Source organism: Meles meles, chromosome 14 (genome assembly GCF_922984935.1).
Source record: "Meles meles chromosome 14, mMelMel3.1 paternal haplotype, whole genome shotgun sequence".
NCBI lineage: Eukaryota > Metazoa > Chordata > Mammalia > Carnivora > Mustelidae > Meles > Meles meles.
The window spans coordinates 17,008,265-17,027,252 of record NC_060079.1 but is presented as its reverse complement, the minus strand read 5'-3'; the positions used below and the strand labels follow the sequence as shown (position 1 = coordinate 17,027,252).

The following is an 18,988-nucleotide window of genomic DNA, read 5'->3' as shown; positions in this document are numbered from 1 at the left end:
CCACGGAATACTACTAAGAAATACAAATGGAAGGACCTATTGAACATGTTGGATGGATCTCACAGCTTTGCACTTAAATGAGAAAAGGTCATTTTCAAAATGCACCTCTAAAACACCTATGAGTCAAAAAAAATTATAGGGAAATATAGAAAAATACTGAATGAAAATTAAAATATTACAATGGAATTTGTTAAACATAGGTAAAACAGTCCTTTAAGGAAAACTTGTGGCTTTAAAAGCTCATATTGGGGCGCCTGGGTGGCTCAGTGGATTAAGCCGCTGCCTTCGGCTCAGGTCATGATCTCAAGGTCCTGGGATCGAGCCCCGCATCGGGCTCTCTGCTCCGCGGGGAGCCTGCTTCCTCCTCTCTCTCTGCCTCTCTCTCTGCCTGCGTCTCTGCCTACTTGTGATCTCTCTCTGTCAAATAAATAAATAAAATCTTTAAAAAAAAAAATAGAAAAGAAGATCTAAAATCAATGGTCTAAGCAAGGCGTCAGTAAATGTTTTCTCTAAAGGGTACAGTAAATATTTTAAGCTTTTAGATAATACTATAGAGAGGTTACAACAACTTAACTCTGCCATTGTAATGTGAAAGCAATCACCAGCAGTATATAAACAAATGATATGACTATATACCAATAAAAGTTTATTTTTGATATAAACTGGTGGCAGGCAGATTTAGCCCATGGGCCATAGCTTAGACTCCTATTATAAGTTTCCATCCAAAGACTCTAGAAAGAGAAAAAAAAAGTAAGCCTCAAATAATGAAAAGGAATTAGTAAGAGCAGAATTCAGTGTAATAGAAAACACACACAAAAAAAATTGAAAGAATTTTTCCATAGTTTGGCTATTGTAGACATTGCTGCTATAAACATTCAGGTACACGTGCCCCTTCGGATCACTATGTTTGTATCTTTAGGGTAAATACCCAGTAGTGCAATTGCTGGGTCATAGGGTAGTTCTATTTTCAACATTTTGAGGAACCTCCGTGCTGTTTTCCAGAGTGGTTGCACCAGCTTGCATTCCCACCAACAGTGGAGGAGGGTTCCCCTTTCTCCGCATCCTCGCCAGCATCTGTCATTTCCTGACTTGTTAATTTTAGCCATTCTGACTGGTGTGAGGTAATATCTCATTGTGGTTTTGATTTTTATTTCCCTGATGCCAAGTGACGTGGAGCACTTTTTCATGTGTCTGTTGGCCATCTGGATGTCTTCTTTGCAGAAATGTCTGTTCATGTCCTCTGCCCATTTCTTGATTGGATTGTTTGTTCTTTGGGTGTTGAGTTTGCTAAGTTCCTTATAGATTTTGGATACTAGCCCTTTATCTGATGTGTCGTTTGCAAATATCTTCTCCCATTCTGTCAGTATCATGCTTAGTGAAATAAGTCAATCGGAGAAAGACAACTATCATATGATCTCCCTGATATGAGGACATGGAGAAGCAACATGGGGGGTTAGGGGGATAGGAGAAGAATAAATGAAACAAGAAGGGATTGGGAGGGAGACAAACCATAAATGACTCTTAATCTCACAAACAAACTGGGGGTTGCTGGGGGGAGGTGGGGTTGGGAGAGGGGGAGGGGGTTATGGACATTGGGGAGGGTATGTGCTATCGTGAGTGCTGTGGAGTGTGTGAACCTGGCGATTCACAGACCTGTACCCCTGGGGATAAAAATACATTATATGTTTATATAAAAAAAAAAAATGGAAGGGGAGGCAAACCATAACAGACTATGGACTCTGAAAAACAACCTGAGGGTTTTGAAGGGTCAGGGGTGGGAGGTTGGGGGAACAGGTGGTGGGTAATAGGGAGGGCACGTTTTGCATGGAGCACTGGGTGTTGTGCAAAAACAATGAATACTGTTACGCTGAAAAAATAAATAAATTAAAAAAAATTGAAAGAAGCTAATAGCTAATTTCTAGAAAAAAATCAAATATTGAAAAATCAATAGCGAGAAAAAGATATTAATTAACAAAACCTGGAATGAAGGAGAGAACATTATTAGAGATCCTACAAATATTTTTTTGTATTTTTTAAAAGAATTTATTTATTTGCAAGAGAGAGAGTGAGTGAGAGAGGGAGAGAACAGGAGCTGAAAGAGGCACAGAGGGAGGAAGAAGCAGACTCCCCACTGAGCAGGGAGCCCAAGGACCCTGAGATCACAACCTGAGGTGAAGGAAGCTGCTTTACCAACTGAGCCACCCAGGCACCCTACAAATATTTTAAAATAATAAAATAGAAAAACTTTATGGCAATTAATCCAACAATTTAGATAAGATGGCTAAATTTTTAGAAGTGACCAATGACTAAAACTGATGCAAAAAACCCCACCCTCCCATAAGCAAAATATGAATAGTCACTTATCCATTAAAAAAAGTTAATTTGTAATTTAAAACTCTCCCATAACGAAAATTTCATTTTGATTTGGCTCCACTGGTGAATTTTCAAAGGCTTAAGGGATAAATATCACTAAAACTACAAATGACACTACCTTAAACATTGAAAATAATAAGGAAACTACAGATAATATAATTATTGAGTTAAGAATAGTTCTAAACTACCACAGTCCACTAAAATTAAGTGGATTAAGCAAAGCTACAGGATATAAAGTCAAATATGCAAAAGTAAATTGTCTTTCTTTTTTTTTTAAGATTTTTAAAATTCATTTATTTGACAGAGATCACAAGTAAGCAGAGAGGCAGGCACAGAGAGAGGAAGGTAAGCAGGCTCCCCGCTGAGCAGAGAGCCTGATTCGGGGCTCGATCCCAGGACTCTGAGATCATGACCTGAGCGAAAGGCAGAGGCTTTAACCCACTGAGCCACCCAGGCACCCCAAACTGTCTTTCTATACACAATAAACATCCAGTTAACATGTTTCATTTTTCTCCGCTCTACTGAGGTATAATTGACACAGGCAGTCATCAAATTATTCTGTGTTATGATAAATTTATTCGCATTTTATATAAATGGAGACAGACAGTATCGGCTATTTTTTGTTTGCCTTCTAATTCAAAATTGGAAATTTAAAGTAAAAAATTTAATTGGAATATCATCAAAGACAAGTAAAAATAATAAAAATGACAAAAGTAAGCATAAAACCTTTACAATGAAAACTACACTTAAGTTGCTGAAAGTAAAGATCTCAATGAATGGATATAGACAATGTTCAAAGATTGGAAGACTCAATATTATTAAGACATCAATTCTCATTAAATTTAAAGATTCAATACAATCCTAATTAAAACTGCAGCAGTTTTCTTTTAGAAACTGTCAAGTGTAAACAAATTCTAAAATTTATATGAAAATGCCAATAACCTAGGACAGTCAAGCAATTGTAGAAAGGTAGAGAGTTAGAAAACTTGCACTACCTACTTTGAAGATTTACTATGAAGTTGCAGTAAAGAAGACAATAAGGTATTGGCATAAGAATAGCCATATAGGTCATAGAACAGTATGGAATCTAGAAATGGATCCACACATAGATGGTCAACTGATTTTAAACCAGTGTGCCAAGATAATTCAATGGTGCTGAAAAACTGATATGAAAATGAATAAAAACAAACCTCAACATTTTCCCCACCATACACATAGAAATTAAGTGAATGGATCACAGACCTAATCATAAAAGCTAAAAACTACAATTTTAGAAGAAAACGTAAGAATATATTCATGACTTTGGGGTAAAGATTTCTTAGGACACTAAGACACCACAACAGAAAAGACTTTTGAAACAATGGACTTCATCAAAATTAGAAAGTTCCTATTCTAAACACTTTTAACAAAATAAAAATATAAAAGTGAACAGAAAAATTATGCAATCTAACAGAGAACATATGTTCAGAATATATAACAAACTCTTCTAACTCAATGAGAAAAACAATCTAATTTTTTTTAAACAGCAAAAGATTACACTGGCTGTAAGACATACAAAAAAACAACCTTCTCACTATTAATCATTAGGAAAATGAAAAATAAAACCAAATGAGATATGCTTACCTAGCCATTATAAAGTCTTAAATTAAAAAGATTAACAATACCAGTGTTGACAAGAATGGAGAACAAATTGGCACTTCTATACATTGTTGACAGGACTACAATACAATACAACCACTTTGCAAAATAGCAGTTTTTTTTCTTTTTTTTTAAACATCCTATTTATTCATTTGATAGAGAGAGAGATCACAAGTAGGCAGAGAGGCAGAGAGAGAGGGAAAAAGCAGGCTCCCCGCTGAGCAGAGAGCCCAATGCGGGGCTCGATCCCAGGACCCTGAGATCATGACCCGAGCCGAACGCAGAGGCTTTAACCCACTGAGCCACCCAGGTGCCCCAAAATAGCAGTTTCTTATAAAGATAAGCATATACTTACTATACAACCAGCAGTTTTACTCTAAGTTATTTACCCAAGAATGTATGTCCAAGACAAGCCTTATACTCAAATGTCCACAGAATATTAAATGTTCACAGAAAACAAAAAGATATGGACAAATCTCAGAATCTCAAAATCTGAATGGAAGAAGGTAGAGACACACAAAAAAATATATTCTGTATGATTCCATCTACATGAAACCCTAGAAAAGTCAAATTTAAGTTACACTATTAAAAAGTACGTAAGTCCCTATGACCCTGCAATTGCACTACTGGGTATTTACCCCAAAGATACAGATGTAGTGAAAAGAAGGGCCATTGGTACCCCAATGTTCATAGTAGCAATGGCCACGGTCGCTAAACTGTGGAAAGAACCAAGATGCCCTTCAACGGACAAATGGATAAGGAAGATGTGGTCCATATACACTATGGAGTATTATGCCTCCATCAGAAAGGATGAATACTAACTTTTTTATCAACATGGACAGGACTGGAAGAGATTATGCTGAGTGAAATAAGTCAAGCAGAGAGAGTCAATTATCATATGGTTTCACTTATTTGTGGAGCATAAGAAATAAAACGGAGGATATGGGGAGATGGAGAGGAGAAGGGAGTTGAGGGAAACTGGAGGAGGAGATGAACCGTGAGAGACTATGGACTCTGAAAAACAACCAGAGGGTTTTGAAGGGGCGGGGGTGGGAAGATGGGTGAGCCTGGTGATGGGTATTATGGAGGGTGTGTATTGCATGGAGCACTGGGTGTGGTGCATAAACAATGAATTCTGGCACACTGAAAAGAAATTAAAAAAATTTTTTTAAAAAGTACATAAGTGTTTGCCTGAGGCAAAGATGGGTGAATTATATATGGAGCAAAAGGGAGCTTTCTGGGTTAATGGGTGGTTTTATATGTATATAAACTGATCAAAACTCATTAAAATGATAAAGTCCATTGTTTCAAATGTATACTAGAAAGGATTATTTTTACTCAGTTGAAACAATATAAATAAATGGTCTCAATAATATCGATCTGAAAACTAACTAGAGAAAAACAATTCAAATACAAAATATTAAAATCCTAAGAATAAATGAAATAGGAGCATGTGAATTTTTGCCTAGAAAACTAAATATTGTTACCAGGAAAAATTCAAAAACAAAACAAAGAAATGGAAAGAATATATGATCCTCACAGTTTGAAAATTTCAATATTGAAGGAGATCTATACATGCAATATAGATTTTAGTTGTAATAGATCTATGAATTCCATTCATAGCCAAACTCCATCAAGATTTTTTTAATATGGATACTGACAAACTGATTCTAAAATTTAAATAGAAATGCTAAGTATCAAGAATATTTCAGACTTTATTGAAAAAGAAAGGACAAGGTGGAAAGATCTGAGTCAAGCAGATACTGACCTTTATTAAACCTAAAGCTAATTATGACAGTATGGCACAAGGACACACAGGCAAATGGGGCAGAACTGAGTGGCAAACCAAATCCAGCATTTAGGGGCACTTGATCTGTGACAGAGTGGCAAAGATAGGAGAAAGGAAGAGTTTTTAAGTAAACGATGATGGGTCATCTTGACATTCATATTACTCTACTTCCATTAAATTTACAGAACTCAATTCTAAATGGACTGTACATATAAATATAAAAGATAATAAAGCATCCAGGAGATAAGGTGGGAAAAACATAGGCAAAAATTTCATCTATAATAGAAAAAGCACTAAGAAGGATTTGACAAATTGAGTTTCAGTAAAATTACAATTTCTGTGGACCCAAACATAACATATAAATGAATAGAAAAGTCACAGAATGGGAGAAGATATAGATAAAACATATAATCTTCAAATGAGCCATTTTCAAATACATAAAGAACCTTACAAATTACTAACAAGAAGAAAAACAACTCAATTTTTAAAAATGGGAAAGAGATTTCAACAGGCAAATCACAAAAGAATAAAATCAAAAGACCAATAAATATGTAAGAAGATGCTCACCCATTAACCACAAGGAAAATGCAAACTACAAATAGGATGAAATATTTCCACCAAAAGGGCTAAAATATAAGAGTGACCGTACTAAGTACCACTGAAGTTATGAAGAAACAGGAACTCTCATACGCTGCTGCAGAATTAGTAAACTTTCATAAGCACTCTGGGAAATTGTTTGGGATTATCTAGTAAAACTGAACACACACAGTCAGATGAATCAGCAATTCTACTCCTTGTTATTTACCCCACAGACATGCACGCAAGCAAATGTGTGGCACACTCAAGAGTAATGTGCAAGCAGCATCACTGCATAAAAAGCAGCATTATTTGTCATAGTCTAAACCTAGAAAATCCCAAAACGCCCATCATCGGTAAAAAAGACTAGTAAATTATAGTATCCAACCACAAAGGAATAAAAATAAACTATTACTACATGCAACACAGATGAATCTCATACACAAGGCTGAACAAAAGATGCTCTAGACAAAAGAACATGTACTGTGCAATTTTATTTACCTAAAATTCAAAAAAAGACAAAGCTGCCCTCATATTAAAAGTCAGGATTATAAATCAGAAGAGAAGCAAGATTACTGACAGGAAAAGGAACACAAGGTGGGGCTTCTGTGGTACTTGGAACATTGTATTTCCCTACTTGGGTGATGGTTAACATGAGTGTCTTCACTGTTTCACTGAGGTTTTATACTCTGCATTTGTATAATTCTTGAATCTAAAACATGAATACACGTTGCTTCTCAGCCCTTTGGCTAAGATCAAGTGTAAAACATGAATACACACACATACACATGTATGTGTGTGTTATTTAACTCTAAAGCTGTGGACTAGTCTTCAAAGAATGCTCTGTGATGTGCTACCATAAATTTTTATCTACTCAGCATGAAGAAGAAGATAATGTTCACTTATTCAATTACATGTATTACATATAATTTTGCAGATTTATTTTGAAAGTCTATATTTTAAACTTTTCGTCACCACTGCAAAGGTGCACAATGTTATCATGTTACCATTTGTGCATGTTTTTACTGTAATGAAAAAAGTAACAGGCTGTGTGACAATGGATGACAAATTCAGCACAGTCACTGAACATCAGTAACCCACCACCTCCGTTTAGGCTCTGAAATATAGTGAGTGACTTTTAAAAATGCCAGAACAATACAATTATACAATATAGCACTAAATTTATAATTAGCTCTTCTCAAGAATTCTTAACTATACCTTTGTATTTACTGTGTACTGTTTCACTATGTCTGAGGATGGAGTTGGAAAACGAGTATAAAAGATAGTTATGGGAGCGCCTGGGTGGCTCAGTGGTTTAAGCCTCTGCCTTCGGCTCAGGTCATGATCTCAGGGTCCTGGGATCGAGCCCCGCATCGGGCTCTCTGCTCAGTGGGGAGCCTCTTTCTCCCTCTCTCTGCCTGCCTCTCTGCCTACTTGTGACCTCTCTCTCTGTCAAATAAATAAATAAAATATTAAAAAAAAAAAAAAAGATAGTTATGTATACCTCATGTTTTCAGCCGAGTCTTCTGGCATTGGAGCGACAGTTTGTACAGCTGGAAGGTTTTTGCTGGTAGCACCATTCACAAAACTAGAAGAGGAGGAAGAGGAGGAGGACCCTGAATCCACGGCACCTGTTCCCAAAATAATAATTTTTAGCCTTAAGCATAAATTTATTTAACAAAATAATTTTCATTATATCATTACTATCTGATTTTGAAGATTTACTCATCTGAATTTCAAAACAGAATTCAATAATTAAAAAATCATTTGGCCATTATACACCAATAACTCTATATAATTACAAATAAAAGCTATTGCATTAAAATTCAGTTGATTTACTTTATAATAATCTAACAGAACTACATTATTACAAATGGGGTATAAATAAAAGACATCAACAAATGAAAATAATTTTAGATAAAATGAGGCTGATAAATAATTCAAATTTAGAAATGAAAAATTTATTTTTATTGCTATATTATAATATTTTAATTTTCACCATCTAAGATATAATTTACAACAAACTGAGCATAAATTTGTGGCCCTGAAGCATCAAATGCTTATTTTGATAAAATGATTGTTTTAAGAAGGGCTATAATGAATATAATTGTACCTGCTTTTAAAATAATGTGTTCTCCTCAACGATATCAAGATGACACTTTGGAACAGACTTTTCTATAATACACCATGTAAGTATATTAAAGAGCTGTGGAGTTGAGGGACATCTAGTGTTCCTGAATACTATCTTACCTCACACTAATTCTCATAAAACTGAACTGCTACTGGGATTCTGCTGCAACACTAACCTGCCAAAACTGTTGAAACACTAAACTACAACTGCCAAAAACTAAACTGGACAATGGGCCCGGTTTAAGTGTTGGTATAAAAAATGTGTGTGTGTGTGTGTGTGTGTGTGTGTGTGTGTAGGTGTGTCTGTACATATTTCTGAGGAGGACGTTTAATTACTTACATTTTATTTTCCACTGTAATATTATGTACTTTATACTATCATTAGATTTCTTGCTACCATCACTTTCTATACCTATTATTAATTCATAAAATAGAAATTATAAGGAAATATAACTTGTTTCATATAAAGATAAAAAAGAGGTAATTTAATTTTCTTTTAACCTCTCTCTTAAAAATAAGGAATTATTCATTAGACACTAAATGTAGATTTCTTTCAACTATACTGGCATATTTTCAAAATCTTAACATGTTGTTTGATATATATTGTGGTAAAAAAATATTTTTCTTCCTATTTCTAGAAAGCAGTATGAATATATAGAATGAGATTATAAACTGTATAGAAAAACTTTGAAGTCTTCAGACAAGCTGGATATATTTATATATAATATAGATAAACTAAGGGTCTTATGTTCTTTAACACACTGCCATTAGTAATGTTTATTTGCTAATATAAATATGCTTAACAGAGTATATTCTACTTACTAAAACCCCATAAATGTGTTGGTCATGATATGTCAGACTCAGGTGGTATGATAAACAAGATAGATACAGAAAGCACATAGAAGAGCTATGAAATTAATAAAAATGGGAAGAATCTAAGTAATGATAATAGATGGAAAAGTTCAAGGCTATACAGTTTGGAGAAGAGAAGGCTACTATAGTCAGGGAAGAAAAGTCAGGGATCATCTTGCGTTGTATAAATACCTAAAATGGAATCACAAAGATTTGGGTAAGGATTTATTTAGCTAATAATCAACAGGAACATTTCTGGAAATTTACATAAATAAAGGTTATTTTAGGCAGGTTTTAAAAATTTGTAGTGATTTGGAATTTTCTGTTCCTAGTATCATTAGGAAAATGTTGGACAATGAATTGGATAGAACTGTAATCTAAGTACATAAATTAATTCAATGTCAAATAATGGTTCTTATTCACATGCATTTTTTTTTCCATCACCTTGAGGCACTTGCAAACCATTAAGGTTCTTAGGGGAGCTCTGCCTTTCCTTAGAGGATTTTGCAAAAAATATACATTAGGATTCAACCAGTAAATGTCACTAAATCTATTTTCTATCACTAACATATTTTGTGATATTCTTGATACTATTTACTAATTTTTATATATCAAACTTCAATGTTTAAATTATCTTTTGGTTTTGCTCCCCAAATACCTTTCAGCAATCTGATTTAACTCTGAAAGTAAACAGCACTGTGTTTTGAGAGGACTCAAAACAAACACAACAGTGTCCTCTAAAATGACCACTAAAAATGTCTTAGAAGTACAGACAAATTCTGAAAAGTGGTAACATAAAGTAGAACCTTCTTAAAGATTATGACAATCCCAAATGATCAGAGCAATTTAATTTTTAAGATCAAATAAGCAGAAAAATGAAGATAAAGAAAACAGAAAGAAAAAGATGAGGTATCACAAAAATATATAAGGACAATACCTGTTGTATTAATCATACTTTTTGGTGTAGCTCCAGTAGCAGCAAATATATTAGAAGTACTGCCCGTTGGCAGCCCACTTCCAGCAGCAGTGGCTCCCACAGTGGTTACAGCCAAACTACCTGGGGGTGGCTTCTTAACAGGTACCACAACACTCCTGGGAAGTAAGAAGTGATGGAAAATAACCAACACAAGGCTTTGGATTCTGCTACGACATATACGTCAACATTTAATTGTCCGTTCGTTCTTTCTTTCTTTCTTTCTTTCTTTCTTTCTTTCTTTCTTTCTCTTTTTTTATTTCTGAGTCCAATTTCATTGGGGAAAGGGATATGGACATTAGGATATATTGTGAAATGTGTTCACTTTAATTTGTTTGGCAAATGTTTATGTAGAATGTGGAGTTTGCAAACCTTTCTTAAGATGGCTTGTAGGCTAGAATCATGAATCTGGAAAAACTGGGAAAATGTGTGCTCAAGTTAGAATATTTTGCATCTGCAGAGTTTTTTGGTAAAATATGCATAAAATGTCCTTCTTATCCATATTATATATGCATAAAATGTCCTTCTTATCCATATTATACTCTCCATTTGTAAAATAGTCATAACATAAAAACCATTCCAAAAGTCAGATTCTGAAGCTTCTTCATAGTAAAGTTAAAAATTAACCAAGGACTACTGAATAACATCTAATGGCATAGTAAGGTTACAGTTTATTTTTCTGAAAAAAATTTATTTTTCATAGCTGTTATAATGAAAAAGAACTCAATGATACACTCGATACTCAGTTAAAGATCTATTTAGCTTTCAAGACTTGACATTTTGAACACAGGTGTTTCCCATGTTACTTTAACATACATGAATTTCACACTAAAAAATTCTGAATTTGTTATTGTGTTAACCTGAATAAGTGAGTATAATTTTAAAAGATAAATTATTTATCTAAAATAATAAGTATCTTTATTTCTAAATAAGGTATTTAGTGAAGCTTCATTCTTCTCAAAGTATACAGACGGCAACTTCATATAAAAAGTATTTACCAGTGTTACTCAACTATCACTGAGCTTTTTCATCTAGAAAGTAGATGTATGAGATGTTATGAGCTCAAATGTAATGCTTGAAAATTTATGACTAACAGTACAAAACTCTTCAAACTAAACTAGTTCTCATAATATGCCTATACACATTTTAAAAATTTTAATTGTCCCATTAAAAAGCTTTACTTAAAATCATATCAGTGGCTTATCCTCAAGTAAGTCTATAGCTTAAACTTCCTTAATAATATTGTTTTTCCTAGAAACACTTATGTTGCTGTCTTCAATGATTTCTTCAGTATCCAAAAGCTAAATTTATAAGAATTATTACTCTCAATTTAAGGAATACTTAGTATTTTTTGTGACCAAATGTATTGCAGTCTTAAATAATTTTACTCATGCCAAAAAATATCTACATTATCTCTTTCTGGATATTTCCTTCTTTACTCTTTATAGGTGGAATCTAATTCATTAGACTCAACCTTGAACTCTTAACTATCTTATCTAATTTCCAAAAGTACACTTTATACTTTCAACCCTTTCGTTGGCCATTCCTCACCCAAAGCCTTCATTTATTACATTGAGAAGCAATGTGACATTATGGAAAGAATACAGGACATGGAGCTAGAAGACTAAGTCTTGAGACCTAAATCATTCTCAAGTTGTGTGATTTTAAATTTCAGTTCTTCATTGCAAATATGGCAAGATGAATGCCATATACTTCACATATAACTGGAGAAATTAAATGAGATTGTATTTAAAAGGGTTTTTTTTTTTTTTTTAGCATAAGCTCTCTTACAAATGTTATTATTACCACTGTGTAAAGTGAAATAATTCTCTGCCTACATCATATAAGGTAGGTGGTTATACTGATCTATCAAAAGAAAAAAAAAAAAACCTAGTAATTTGGTTTTATCATCAAAACTCTTCTCTAGGGGCACCTGGGTGCCTCAGTGAGTTAAGCCTCTGCCTTCAGCTCAGGTCATGATATCAGGGTCCTGGGATCGAGCCCCACATCGGGATCTCTGCTCAGCGGGGAGCCTGCTTCCTCCTCTCTCTCTGCCTGCCTCTCTGCCTACTTGTGATCTCTCTCTGTCAAATAAATAAATAAATCTTAAAAAAAAAAGTCTATTTAAAACAACAACAACAACAAAAAACTCTTCTCTAAACTTCTAAACTGTTGAGATGCACTATTTTCCTGGCTATCCAGCAAGAAGACAAAATTACCAACTCTCGATTTGAAAAAAAGTCATTAGTAATCTGTAACACTTTTTTTTTAACAACTCATTAAAATGCCTGTGGATAAAATAAGAAACACGGGCTGGCTTATAGTGCTGTGAGACAGATTTATAGATTGTAGTAGAACTATCGCCCAAAATTCCTAATTAACAGGTCATCACCAAATTTGGGCAGAAACTCTTATTAAGGAACTACTACAGGCATCTTGTCAAGTGCTGAGGTTATGCAAAATATATTATGAAAAACAGTTATATGAATGGGAGAAAAATATTTAATCTCAACAACCTGTAACAATAGCTTGTAAATAAATACAAACATGTTAAATGCCAGTCTACTTAAGAACTGAAAGCATCTGGTTCAATAGTAATTAATGTGAAAGTCTTCAGACACTTCACTGACAGCAAACACAGCAGATCTGGTAGTGCAAAATGGCATTTAAATATAGTAAAACAGTGGCTAAAAAAACCCAGTTTTCAATGACAGATAAATCAGAGTTAGAATTCTACCTTCCACAATTTCTAGCTGTGTGGTATTAGGTAAGTAAATCTCTCTAAGTTCCATTCTTCTCACCTTTAAAATGAGACTCATAATAGTTTGTAGCTTGTAAGATTTTTAAAAAGATAGAATGATATAATACATATAAAATGTTTCGCCCTTTGCCTGGAATATCATGTGATCTATAGCAATTGTTAGGGCTGCTATGACTTCCAAAAGTGCTGATGCAACCCTAGGTCTGCACCAGCAACACTACACAGTTTTGAAAGAAGCGATAATCCTGACATACTTTCTGATTGTTGGACCTCATAAACAAAATCCTGTGTGCAGTTTTAGGCATCATATTTCAAGAATAATGACAAACAGCATCATGCCCATAAAAGAAAAATTCATGGGAGGGAAGGCTGAGAGACTAGAAAATTATAGTTAAAAAATAATTTTTTTAAAAAAAATCTGAAGGTATATGAAAAGGAAATAAGAAGAAACTCCTAATAATCTCCCTATCAAATTAAAACCAACAGGAAGAAGATTCTCTAGCAACTTTTATGAGCTCCAGTTTCCAACTACTGATGTGTTCAAATGACTAGGATGATCATGTCACCAGGGCTGGGTTGAGAGAGGTGGGAAGCTGGCTTTGACTGACTTCTCAGATCCTGTCTCAGTCCACAACTTCATGCAGCCTACTCTCTCCTTTGTCTATAATGGCCAGATGGTTTACTAGAATCAGAGTCCTGTACATTCTGTTCCTTAACATCATTCCTTCAACACTGCCCATTCCCTAACACATCAAACCATTCTGTGTCCTAACAATCTATTTTATAAATAATCTGCAAGTTTACATTTATTAATATGTGTTGATTAACATATTATGTGAAAACTGAACTTTTACCTCTTACAAAATCTTCTATCAGGGACTCAACATGTTCCACTTGGTAAATTATTCCATCCATACCAAAAGGCTTAACCTTACCTAGTAGTCTTCGTAACTATCGTGGGTACCCATTTCGATTCCATAAATACACTAAAGTATACATAAAATTCTGAAGTGCACACACTTTTTCTAGGGTGAGCAAATAATTATCTGGGTTTCAAAAATACAGCCACAAAAAAGTTAAGAGCCACCAATATAGACTATTAACATATTCCACTCTCCTTCTAGATCTGCTATTCATACAGATGCAGACGTAGAATCCTCTATTCTACACACACATTACAACTGCATTTTTCTCTCTCAAGAATATTGTTTCCATGTTTTCCCACACAATTTCACAATTCTGCTCCATACCTTAAGACAGCAAACTATAAATAAGTAGATGATTCCTCTGTACTACATAAAACTCATACATACTCTAAGGTTGTGAAGGTTATCATCAAAACAGCACAAGCCAAGAAATCATTCAATCTAACTCACATCAACAAAATACTCCACTCAGTGATTAACTATGTTTTGTGATAGAGTGAGTGATAGATAATACATGTAAGTGTAAATTTACATGTAATACATGTAAGTAAAATTTCACTGAATTTATCCTATCTTTGGGCTGTAATCTGAGATTCATTTGTTCTTCATTCAACAAATACTTACCGAGCCTCTGATATGTAAGGGGCGGTTCTAAATTCTGACATACAGAAATATATAGAACAAACAAAACCTCTGCCTTCATGGAACTTATATTCCAATATGGAGAGACAGAAGATACAATAACATGAATGGGTTAATACAGTATATGAGATGGAAAGTGCCAAGAGAAAAATAAAGCACAGACAAGAATAAGGAGAATTGCTTAGAGAAGACTTACTAAAAAAGTAGTATTTGAGGAAACACTGGAAGGTGCAGGAGGAGCAAGCTATAAGATATCCGGTGAGGCGTGTAAGGCTGTCACAGGCATGGTTTGTCTCCTTCTCCTAATGTCCTCCATGCTATTCCTTATGTTCCACAAATTATAAATGAAACCACATGAAAATTGTTTTTCTCTGCCATTCTAACTGGCTAAACTGGTAAGGTCTCAACAAACCATGAAAGACTATGGACTACGGGAAACAAACTGAAGGTTTCAGGCGGGCGGGGCGGGGGGGCGTGGAATGAGCTAGCCCAGAGATGGGTATTAAGGAGGGCATGTATTGCATGGAGCACTGGGTGTTACACGCAAACAACGAATCATGGAACACTACATCAAAAATTAATGATGTAATGTATGGTGAATAACATATTAAAATAAAGAAAAAAAATAAAAACAAAAGAAAAAAAAAAGAGTGTCACAGGTAGTGGGACCAGGAAGAAGGCTAGTGTGAGTCTAAAAGATGTGGAGGTTTGTAAGAGGTGAGACCAAGGTAAGCGGGGTTCTGATCATAGGTCCTTATGGTCCATTGTAAAGACGTTGGCTTTTTCTCACAGTGGATCAGAAGCCACTAAAACCTTATGAACAAGGGAGGAATTTGTTCTCAGGTTAAGCAGGACCATTCTGGCAGTTGTATTAAGGATACACTTAATGGGGGAAGGGAAAGTAGTGGAAGACTAGTTAGGAGTTTAGTGTAATAAACCAAGCAAGAAATGATGTAGTTTGGATCGGAATGGCAAAATATGGTCAGTATTTTGACTGTATTAAGAAGGCAGAGAAAACAGCATTTGCAGAAAACTGGATGTGACTATGAGAGAAAAGTCAAAGATGATGTAAAGATTTTTGCCTTAAGCACCATGAAGGGCAGAGCTGCCATTAACTAAGATAGGGGCGAACATGGTTGGAGCAGTTATTAATCATCCAAATATGTTGAAAAAACATATTTATATGTATAAAGTAAGATAGTGAAGATAAGGGTTTTTCAATAGTGACTCATCAAGGCAAATGAGTTTTGTAATTATTTGTGACACCCTAAAAGAATCCCTTTCTTCTTTCTGCTCCTTCTCTCTTTTCTGTAACACTTACTGAGCACTGACGAGTTAAAGGAATACAACTTCCCTGACAAGTTTGAGGGATAAAAAGAAAGGAAGATATAACCCATGCCTTAGAGATACCTGAAGGAAATACAAGAAACCAACAAGTCAACTGTGCAATATATTTCAATAACTGCTTTGTTCAAAGTTATGCACAGGATCTTTCAGGAACACAAAGGATGTGCATTATCTGGGAACAGTGAGCTGAATCTAAAAGTAGCACAATAGGAATCAGCCAAGAGGAGAAAAAGTTCAGTAATAAAGCCTCAGTGAGGCAAAAAGATAGGAAAAAACATAGTAGACTTAAGGAATTGAAAAATACATCCTTATCACTGATAAAAGGTAAGGACATTTCAAAGTAAGAAGCTCATCATCTTTTATTTTGTAATACATTTTGTAATAAGCAAAAATTATTTCAGAATTTTTATCAGTTTTGCATTTAAAGAAAAAATGATTCTGGCAGAAATGTGGAAGATACACTGGCTGGGGTGGTGGAGACCTGGAAATAGTGAGGCCAGTTAGGAAATAAGACAAAGAATCCTCTTGAGAGATACTGAGGGCCTAAAGTGAGCTGATAGCTTTGGGAATAGACAAGTCCTATCTTTTCTGGAACTCAGGTCTTTTAACCAAGTTCAAAAATAGCTATCTGCTACGTTTTTGAGACTAATTACAAGATCATTTCATTTATGATAGGGTTTGGAACTTTATGGGACTTTTAAGAACTAATGCATTATTTTATATGCTGAGAAAGCCAAAGAGAATAAAAGTAACATCACACAACTAATTTTGTAATCCATTATTATTATTATTGAGATCCACTATTAATGACCAATTCTCCTAATTTCCAGATTAACACTCTTCCCTAATAAGGCTTATATAAATGCTAAACATTTATCTTGAAAGAAAAAATTGAAGCTTAGGAAAGAAACAATGTTATTGACTTTAGGCTGATACTACAATTTACTGCAGCTCATCAGAAATCACAAGGCTACTGCTATGACATTTTTGTGTTTTGTATGTCTTTATTTTGTAAAATATTTAGAATACCAATGAAAAAATATGTATAAGAAATAATTGAGTATTTCATTAATCTACTCCTTAAAGAGAGATACTTTTTCAGCTCACCGACTTGTTTGTGTAAATGCCAGGAGAGACAAAGGCAACATTAGGGACATTAGGATACCACCATGCTTAGTCAAAACTGCATCTTCTGGCAACTGGCCTTAAAATACTATGCCCAGGAAACTTGGAGCATAATGAAAGCTGGAATTTCAGTGCCTAGACTTCATAGAAACCTTGAAATGTAAAGGTTGGCAGACTTTTAATCAATTTGGCTTACAATTACTTGTTCATCCTTTAAGTGATACAAGCAAAACACTTCACAAAAATTAGTAAAGGAAGAGAAATGGAAGTCCTCAGCAGTAATTATAATTTTAAATAATCTTTAATCAATATAGGTAGATTCCATCATGTATATCAAACATTTCTTTATTATTTTCCCTAAATTGTAATCCTTAGCATTAATGTTAAAAATGTAAATATTAAAAAGCTAGAGAGAAAATAGCTACCCGAATCTTATCCTTTAAGTTTAATAATATAAAGGCTATCTATATTGCTTTTTTAGTCCTATAATATTTACAAATTTTATTTTAGAGATTTTCTTATTCAGAGAATAAAACACTTGAAAGTGAGGAAATTAGGTTCGAATGGAAAAATATACAGAACATTCTGCCTGAACTTATCAAACCCAGTGATTCAAACGTAAGTGGGATTGTAAAATCAAAAGATGAAATATAAATCATGTAAGATCAAAGTTTGTTATCCAGAGAAGCAACACAATTGTGAGTTTTTTGTTATATCCCAGACATAAAATAATTTTCTAAAACACAGTAACAGTTAAAAGGAAGAAGCATATTGTCCTCTTCCCCCCACCCCCATCTTTCGTCCAAACTAAGGGGTGGGGGGGGGAGAAATAGCTTAGAAATCCCTGGGGAATTAAGACTGACCTAAATCACAAATATATACCAAAATCTCCAAAAATTAAAATCATGTGGACATATAAGATTACAATCTTAACATAAAAGATAGGATAAAACTTAATCGGTGGTTTTAGAGAAAAGCATTACACCAACCTAAAAGTTGCACAGGTACTAATGAATAAAAAATACAGCTCAGCTAAGAGTATTTTATAAGCTATAAATCTATATTTAAATCTATCAAAAGAGATTGCACCGCTGGGGAACTTCGCAATTTGGCTTATGTGTTCTATGATGAGATTATTAAGCACTTCTGTCCAAAATAAAACCATGATAGTGTTATCATTTCCTAACTGTATTTCCTCTATATTCAGTGTTTCCTCACTACAGAACAGAACCAGCGAATCTCTAGCATTTTCAGTGCTTTACAATCATAAAAACAAATTTGTGAGGGCCACTCAGTGTAATCAGACATATATGAAAATCTGCACAGGTGATGACTGGAAGAAATGAAGGAAAAAGAATCAGTACTTTCCAGATATGTTAATAAGACTATTTATATAATATTTCATCATACAATGTGAGAAAATGATACTGAAAGAAAAGTTTTATTTTAGGTAAGTCTAAATGTTTCGAAAATTGAGGTTATAATCTAACTAAGGAAAATATTATAAATCTCACAACTGAAATTCATAAATGCTCCAATCCAAGTGGGGAGAAATACCTATGTGGAACACAAGTTAACATGACTCAAATTACATCAGTTGTTTTAGGAAGCTATTTTCAAATTTGCAGTATAGAATGAGTATAAATAATACATTGTTAGCATGCTTAGAATAAAACCAATAAACTGTTGGTTAACAAAAGTAAAATCCTAGGTGATCTCCATTGGGATTGAGTAGTATTATTAGGAAGCATGATTTGGTTACAGAGAAATGAGCAACTAAGACTATAGCTATTTTTCAACTAAAGATAAAAATAAAAAATACATTATTGGTAGAGTAAGACCCATGATAATTCTGT

The 18,988-nt window shown here is 34.1% G+C and overlaps 1 protein-coding gene across 8 annotated transcripts in view; it reads right to left on the bottom strand.

The window, feature by feature from the left end:
* NBEA (neurobeachin) overlaps positions 1–18,988 on the bottom strand; it is a 687,041-nt gene that overhangs the window by 394,498 nt on the left and 273,555 nt on the right. For 7 of the 8 annotated variants that reach the window (XM_045977917.1, XM_045977919.1, XM_045977921.1 and 4 more), the window contains 2 exons: positions 10,296–10,450; positions 7,881–8,007 (listed from right to left, as the gene is read on the bottom strand). In XM_045977917.1, coding sequence (XP_045833873.1) covers positions 7,881–8,007; positions 10,296–10,450 — 282 coding nt within the window. The remainder of the gene's footprint in view (positions 1–7,880; positions 8,008–10,295; positions 10,451–18,988) is intronic. The other variant, XM_045977920.1, reaches the window with a different exon arrangement.